Consider the following 8,957-nt stretch of genomic DNA (forward strand, 5'->3'; position numbering starts at 1 on the left):
ATCGATTTTCGAGCAAGAAACTATACGTATACATTCAAATATTCAATTTAAAAAAAAATTAGTCCTATTTTCAGAAATTTTCCATTTCTGGTACTATTTTAAAAATTAAATTTGAATATTTTTGAAATTTTAGATTTTTCGGAAATACAGCTTTTTCTGAAAATTTCTATTATTCTGAAATTTTTGAACATTTTGAATTATTTGATTTTTGGAATTTTCTGATTTATTTGCAATCAGATAGAAATTTAAAATCTCAGGTTTTTTTTAGAATAAGTATAAATTTCAGAATTTTCAAAAATTCAGAAAATTTAAACATTTTGCCTATTCTTACACGAAAAACCTGGAATTTCAAGCCTAATTTTTTTTGCTAATTCAAGTTTCCCCCGAATTTCTAAAAATCGCTAGGAATCTGTAATTAGGAGCAATTTATAGTAAAAAAAATGCATGAAAGTTCCGATATCTTGTCATTCATAACTTATCGGGAATTAGGTATTTTCACTCTGTTTACCGTACCCCTTCATCGGTCGGCAGCCAAGGCTTGTAACCGCGTAGCTCACTATCAGTGGCGCATACCTTAATTTTGTCCCCAATTATCTCGTTTCCTATAAGAGATATCAAAAATGGATCAATTAACAAAATGGTGGTAATATCATGAAAAAAATTTCAGTAATTAACAAATTTTTGATATCTCTCAAAGGAACCGAGATCAATTCTGTGAAAGTTGGAACCCAGGATCGCTAAGTGTGCAATGGGAAAGTTAACTTTAGGACAATTTATCTCTGTTTCTTTGAAAGATATCAAAAAGTGGTCAACTAACGAAATGTTGGTAATATTATGACAAACATTTTGTTAGTTTTCAACTTCTTGATATCTCCCAAAGGAACCGAGATAAATTGGGTCAAAGTACAAAGGCCTTTTTAATACTTCGCCACCGTAGCTCAGCTGATAGCAACGTGGTACTTCGAACGCTTTATCTGAATTTAAAAAAAAACTTGGAATATGCCTATCTTAATTCCTGGCTTCCTGATTTCCAAAGTTCAAAAATCAAGTTTAGATTTCTAGATTCCTAGACACTCAAATCTGAATCTTCAGATCATATCTACCTAATTATACCTTTCTCAACCTCATTACTCATACCCAAACAAGTTCAGAATTCTCGACACTATACACATGATCCATCAAAACCAAAACACCTTTTCCAATCATTATCAAAACCATCTCCCCGTCGCTCTGTAATTAATTTCCTCCCTTTTGGATTCTTATCTATTTCTGCTGCTGGCTGTTTGTATAGGAGGCGACCTTACAGAAGACGTAGCGTGTGAGAGAGTGAGACACAGAAATTCCGAATTTTATGGCTCTTTTCTCTCTCTCTCTCTCTCTCTCTCTCTCTCTCTCTTTTTCTGTATTGTTTTTGTTGCTTCCACGTGTAACGTCCTCCCGACGGCGACGATCAGTCCCCCGCCACATTGAAACCTCTCACAACCACCACCCACTAAGCGGGCAAAATTTTATTGGTAGGAAAAAGGGAATTTTCCTTCTTCTATTAATTTTTTTGTATTAGTTTTAAAATATACGGTAGTATCCTGAAATCTGTATTAGAAGGGTCTCCTTATTATCGGAGGTGCCCCTTGAGAATTTGACTCCCCAGTATCTCGGTCCCCATGAGAGATACCAAAAAGTGGTCAACTGGCAACATTTTCATTTTCACATTTCAAAAATTTTGTAAATGAGCCACTTTTTGATATCTTTTACACGAATCAAGATGAATTAGGTCAAGATAAGGGACTCTTCTATTACAGGTCTAGTTCGCGATAAAAGGGTCACCTAGCTTATCTAGGTTATCTCGGTTTCTGTGATAGATATCAAAAAATTGTCAACTAGCGAAATATATATTTTTATATTCTAAACATTTTGTCAGTTTTCTTCTTTTTGATATCTTTTGAAGGAATCAAGATAATTGGGCTCGAAGAGGAGAATACCTTTATTACGGGTCTTCTGAAATTTAGTCTACGAAAAGCGACGAAGACTCCAAGATTTTAAAATGTTTTCAAATCTTTGGATTTCTAGTTTTCATACTGAATATTTAACTTATATTATACTGAAATTCGGAACTTTAAAATTAGTAATGAAACCCTAGAATCTGGAATTGTCAACCGGATTCTTTAATTTTCTGATTTCCAGTTTTCCATGTTTTTAGGTTCCCAAATTTTCAGGTTAACAAGATTTCGCTGTGAATCCAAAATATCCATAACTACAAAAGTCGTGGGTTCCCAGATTCTTACACTATCACATTATCAAGTTCCCAGAGGTTTAAAGATTTCAATGGTTTTAGATTTTAGGGGTTTCAAAAATCGGAATATCCAGAATCCTATATTCTTAGATACCTAGGTTTTTGAATTCCTAAGTTCCCCGACTTTCATCTTTCCAGATTCCCAGATTAATAGATTCTTAGATTCCAAGACTTCTGAAATTCTCATCGCCTAGATACATAAATTCCTAGAATCCTGGTTTCTTAGATTCCAAGATAGGCTCCCTTTTTCCTTGATCCTTAGATTTTCAAATTTTCATTTTTCGAGATTCTTCTATTCCGAGAAATCGATATTTCAAGAACCCTGAAAACCTTGATTTTGAAGATTCTTCAAATTTTCGGTCATAGAAATTTATGAATTTCCTTTAAAGTTTCTAGAAATCATTCAATTTTGTCCGAGTTCTCTGGGGCACGATTCCTGCCTGGATGGCTTTGGATCCATATTTTTCTTGGAAAAAAGTGGGCGTGGTCTATCCCCTCCTCTCTCTCTCCCTGTGTCCATCTCAAAAGGCACCTGTTGTCCTATCTTTTTTGCCAGATACCACCCCTCTGCCGCTGTCGTCCTGTCTTCTTCTTTTTTCTCTATTTTGTGTATCAAAAGGTGTGTGTGTGTGTATCCCCACAATCCGACAACACCAATCACAACTCTGAGATGTCTCTTCCCGAGATTCCTGAGAGATTTGGATTTACTTTACTACCTTTTTGCCAACTGCTCCAATCGTTCTAATCCCCTCTATTCATTCGGAGGGATTTCCAGAAGACGTCGGTGGATTTTGAATTTCCTGAACTTTCGAGTTTTGTCATTCTTTCTATTTTTCTATTCTATATATTCCTAATTTCTATATTTTGCTACTAGCACCTCAATGTTGTTCTGTCTGTTTCCATAGCTTATATTGTAAGGTACTTATAAGCTCGTGAACAACAGGCAGGACAACTGGAAGTGGTGTTTTTTTTCAGGCAGGCAGGTAAGCTTTTTTTACCTTCTAGAAAATTTTGATGTGATTCTTAAAAAATTCGAGTGAACACACTAATTTTTCATTTCTTTTGCATATTTAAAGTTTCCAATTTTCTGAAATTTCAGCAGACTTTCCTATTTTCAAAGAAAATCCAAAATTTTCCGAGAAACTCAAATTTTATTTTTTTTCTTTTAAAAACTGATTTTTGGAGTTTCAGAGTCCCTTAAAAACTTTTATCAATTTTTAAAATTTTTTTGAATTTGCAATTTCAAAGCTTATATTTAAAAATTCCATTATTTCAGGACATGTCAAATATTGAATTTTTCCAGATTTTTCAAATTGATTTTTAACGTTGCAGAGTTTTCTGAAGATCGTCCAAAAAATCTGAAATGGTTTTCTGAAAATTAGAAAAAAAAACGAAATCTAAATTTTCCAGTTTCTAGGTTTCAAATTCTAGACTTCGGAAAGAATTTATTCTGAATTTTTGAGGTTTGGTTTCTTAGATTCCAGGATTTCTAATTTTCCGAATTCCTGGATTTCTGAATTCATGGATTCCTGGACTCCTGGATTCCTGGATTCCTGGATTCCTGGATTCCTCGTTCCTGGTTTCCAAGATTCCAATATACTAAATTCCTAGATTCCTGGATTCCTAGATCCCGGGATCCCGGGATTCCTGGATTCCTGAATTCCTGGATTTCTGGATCCCGGGATCCCGGGATTCCTGGATTCCTAAACTCTTAGATTCTTTGATTTTGTAAATTTTCAAAATCATTCTTTTTTCCTACTCCTATCCTTTCTCAAATGTTGCAGAACAAGACACACAAAGAGTCGGAACAACGACCTCTCCACCGTCGTTTTTCACCTCGTCCTCCCATCAGATAGATCTTCTTCTTCTTCTTCTTCTTTTCTTCCTCTGTATCTATTTTTCCAATGTTTCATTTTTCTTCTCCTTCTCCCCAACCAACGTCTTTCCACTGGTGAGAGTTGAGATTTATGGGTGCCATTAAAACTCTTTACCCTCTCTCTTCTCTCCCATCCTTTCTCTTTGTTTGCTAGATTATCCCTATGTGAGGCGGTTTGGGACAGAAACGAACAGACACAAAAATATTGGGAAAAAAAAGAACAAAAATCGTGGAAAGAGGAAAAAGTGAAAAATAGAAATTTCTTTAACTTTAACCCAATTTATCTCGGTTCCTGGTAAAGATATAAAAAAGTGGTCAACTGATAAAATGTTAAAGATATTACGACAAATATTTCGTTAATTGGCAACTTTTTGATATCTTTCCTTGAAACTGAGGTAAATCGGCTTAAAGTTAGGAGCCCGTCAGTGGCAAACTCGGCCTGTTTAGAAGGGTATCTCTACTTTGAACCAATTTATCTCGATTCCTATCATAGCTATTTAAATATTGTCAACTGTTAAAACGTTTATCATAATATCAGGAACATTATATTAGTTACCACCTTTTTGATATCTTTTACAGAAACTGAGATAAACTGGTTCACAGTTAAGGGACCTATTATTGCAGGTTCTACTGGTTTCCTTATACAGTAAATTACTGTTGTTGTAAGTCTTAAAAAAATAATTTTTCGCCAATATATTATAGCAATATAGTTAATTGCAACATATTTAATTTCAGATGGAAAATTAGTTTTCAGTTCATTTTAAACTCGGAAACTTCATTTTATAGATGCAAGGTCGAAAGTTTCTAGGACGGTGATGGTATAGGTAGTAATTTGAATGTTTTTACTTTTCCAGAAGATGCCAAACTGATGTTTCCAAAAGAAAAAAGTGAAAAAAACTGTTATTGGGCACTAATCTTAACATACTTTATTCAATTTTAATCGATATGTTTATTTATGAAAGAAAATCAGTTTTTCAGATATCCTATTTTTAGAACCCGTGAAGGTTCAACCGTCCGAACCGTTCTGGACAATTGGTTGTATGCACAATTTGACAACTGAAAAAATGACACACGAAAAACAATTCATGAATCATAGAATTCAGAAAATACCCAATAAAAGTTAGACCAAGACAAAGTAAAAACTGAAATCTCAAACCTCCAAAGAGAAACATTGACAGTGCAACTTTCAAACGTCTTCAGAAATACTTCAAATTCGAAAGATTTGCCTAAAACTTTCAGAGAGTATCAAGCAAAACTAGAGCTCCACTTTTGTAGTTGATGACTTTTTTGTGCAAAAATGCTCCACTGAGATACGCTATGGGGAAGTGAGCACTATATAGCCTATAGGCTCGCAACACCGGGTGTCTTCCACGTGGCATATCTCGCTAGCGCACATTTGCACAAAAACGTCTTAACTACAAAAATGATGCTCTAGTTTTGCTCAGCACAAGTACAAAATTTGAGACAGATTCTTAAAGATTGAAGCATTTTTGTAAACAAGTTCAAATTCCTAACTTGAAATAAGTTAATCCCAACACAAAAATACCGTAAACATCGAATTTGAGCACATGCATCTCATTTTCTGTGAAAGATATCGAAAAGTGATTAACTGGTAAAATGTTGCTGATATCATGATAAACTTTTTATTAGTTGACAACTTTTTGATATCTTTCAGAAGAAGTGAGATTTATAGGCTCAAAGTGGACGGTTCGGGTGGCGTTTCATTAGCATGTTTGCGGCGTTTGATAATTCCAGAAGAAATGCAATTTTTGCAGAATATGGATTTGGTAATTTTAATAATAATCTATTGAGTTGAATGAATCTGGACCTTAACCATGTTTCGTTTCTGTTATTCCTCATTTTTTATATTTTTTAAGCATTTGTTAATTAAATAATTTGTTAATTAAATAAGTAAATAAAGTTTTATTTCTCAATTTCGGGACAACATTCAAATATCAGAGTGATGCATCAAAGTTTTCAAAATTTCAGATGATAAGTGTCTGATGTAATTGTTCAAATGTCCCACCACTTCAAAGTTACGAAATCTGAAATTTGAGACTTTTTTTCGATAGGTTACAAAATCAGATAACATTAACATCATAGCTATGCAAGTCTTTCTTCTAAACCTATTTCTTTAAAGATAATGATCTCAATTTTGAAAAACAAGCTCAAATTTCCAATTAGTGTGCAAAAACCAAGTTCTAATCATTCAAAAATTTTAGTTAGATCAAAGATACCAAGATATAACAGATAAGAAAATGCTTCAATACCACTAGACCCACATCACTTTACATCCAAGCTTCCAGAAAATGTCTGAAAATTCTAGCAAGTTGATTCTGCAATTGCTGGCCTCTTTGGATTCGGATATAACGTTGTTGCAGGGGGAAATGAGAGATGTTTTGGGGGTAAGTCTTTGGGATACCTCCGAAATCTATTTCAGGTGCCCTTCAATTAGATGGAACCTTGTATTTTTCCGAATATCTTTTTTCAGATCTTTTTACTAAAGAGACACTTCTGATACAGGGTTTACGGTATGCGCCTTTAAAGATCATCATCCCTTGCAGCTTCCTCCTGAAAAGTGCGTAATCTTTAAAGGCGCATAACTAAGACAGAAAAATAGCTAGTAGAAAGCTGTTAATCAACAAAATGTGTAAAATTTAACGTTCTACATTTTCCCAGTTGACAACTTTTTGATAGCGTAGTTTTTGAGATGTACGTCTTTAAATATCACCCATCCCATCCTCCTGAAAAGTGCGTAATCTTTATACCCAATACTACAATCAAATCCTCTCATCCACTTGACACCCTCTCCCCATGTTCTTGTAAATTCTGATTCTTAGGAAAACAATGGAAAGCATATACTTTGTTATGGACATGTTCCATTGATATGCAAATTAGTAACAAGCAATATAGTGAGAAGAAGAGCAAAATATATGTTCATAGATATCATTTCCTTATTGGTTCCTATTTTGTTTTATTGGTTAACACTTTAAAAAACCAAAAACCTACTGACAGTGAGGTATGTTCATTTTTATCTAGATTTTATTCTCACTTAGATTTTTCAAACTTTTTTGTCCAGTAGAGCGCGTTCGCCAAATATACCCCATTTTTATCATTTTCATCATTTTTGACACATTTTTTTGAAATTGATCTTAAAGTTGACACATATTTTCAGTACAAAAGCAGACTTTTTTTTTTGAAAAACTGAACATTAAGATGTGTAGCCATTTTTACAATTTTCAATAATCGTAATTTAACCATTTTCGAGAACTTCAAAATCTCTTTTTTTTTCTCTCAAAATGTCATATTTTGAAAAATCATCTTAACGGAATACTTGAGCATATAATGAAATATGTCTAGTATTATTGTTTTTTGTCTCAAGTGCATCATTTTTTCCCCAGAAAAACTCAAAAGTTTGGCCGATTTTTTTTTTCAAGTGGTGCTTTTTTTAGATCCCCCTTTCTCTTTTTCCCTTACAGCTCAGAATTGGTATTTCAAATTGTTTCGATTCATTCAAAATGAAATTTCTCACAGCCCACTGTGACTTTCGGAACCCCCTGTGGTGTTTTTGTCTGTGTCTGCTAAAAGTACATCGATTTTCGAAATATATTCTCAAGGATTACTGTAGTCAGCGCTGTCGATAAAGATGAAGATGAATGCCCTCAAATCGTCCACTTTGAACCCTCATATCTCAGTTCCTGTAAATGATACCAAAAAGTGATCAACTGATAAAATTTTTATCATAGTATCAGCAACATTTTATTAGTTAATTACTTTTTGATATCATTCATAGGAACCGAGATAAATTGGCTCAAATTGGAGAGATCTTTCCATTACATAAACTACAGTACCCATTGAAATTAATATTCCTATGTATTTTCTACCGGGACTACACAAACATTATCTTTTCCAGTTCTTGTGTTCCTTATTTCTCCTTTTATTCTTATCTTTCCCCCAGGTGTCACTTATCACATAATCCTGTCATCACGTCTCCATTTCCCTTTGATGTTTGCCGCCGCAGCAATTAGTCAAATTATCACTCGAAGGATGTAAACGAAGGATGGAAAGGATAACTTTTTGATTGTAACGATAAAACCATCACCTAATTGAGGACGCAGAAGGTTTTTTCTTTCTCGAGTGTACTTTTTCGTCCTACCTTCAATAGGCGGGCTCCCAGCCGGCTGAGCTATGGGGTTGCGAAGTCGCCTGTCGACCGATTTCCTTCTAAACTTTGCATCAATTTAACTCGGTTTCTGTAAAATATATCAAAAAGTTGTCAACAGGCTACATTTTGTTTATATTATAATTAACAGTTTGTCAGTTGACTACTTTTAAAAACCCTGTATCTTTGAGTCAATTTTTCTCGTCTCCGATAATGAAGAAAACAGTTGACTATTTTTCGACATCTTTTACAGGAACCGAGATAAATTGATTGAAAGTTTCCATTGGTCCACTGGTGACTGTGTAGCTCAAAGTCCAATATTTTGCCCACCGATTCAGCTCTTCACAGGGCTTATAGGCTAAACCTGGAATCTTTAATTATGTTTTTTCTTGCTGTGGACTTTTCTAAACTATTTGAAACCCTCTTTCAACCCAAAATCTTTCTTCCTATCCCAAACCAAAAAATCCCCAGAAACGTCTTCTATTCCATTTCCCCCAAGTCTTCTGTCCTCGTCGTCGTTGTAGTAATAATTCTTCTTGTTCTTCACAAACACATGCTCCACGTCTTCTTCTTGAAATTGTTCACATCTGTCTTGTTAGAAAACATGGGTTACGGTAGTTGGGTTCCAC

At 34.2% G+C, this 8,957-nt stretch overlaps 1 protein-coding gene across 1 annotated transcript; it reads right to left on the bottom strand.

Moving 5' to 3' along the window:
- Positions 1–3,809: 3,809 nt before the first annotated feature.
- CBG09164 lies at positions 3,810–4,203 on the bottom strand (the record flags this gene model as incomplete). Its single annotated transcript, XM_002642560.1, has 2 exons — positions 3,810–3,993; positions 4,127–4,203. The coding sequence occupies 2 exons, from the start codon at positions 4,201–4,203 to the stop codon at positions 3,810–3,812; spliced, it is 261 nt and encodes an 86-aa protein (XP_002642606.1).
- Between the last annotated feature and the right edge of the window lie 4,754 nt (positions 4,204–8,957).

Source organism: Caenorhabditis briggsae, assembly GCF_000004555.2.
Source record: "Caenorhabditis briggsae complete genome, chrIII, whole genome shotgun sequence".
Lineage (NCBI taxonomy): Eukaryota > Metazoa > Nematoda > Chromadorea > Rhabditida > Rhabditidae > Caenorhabditis > Caenorhabditis briggsae.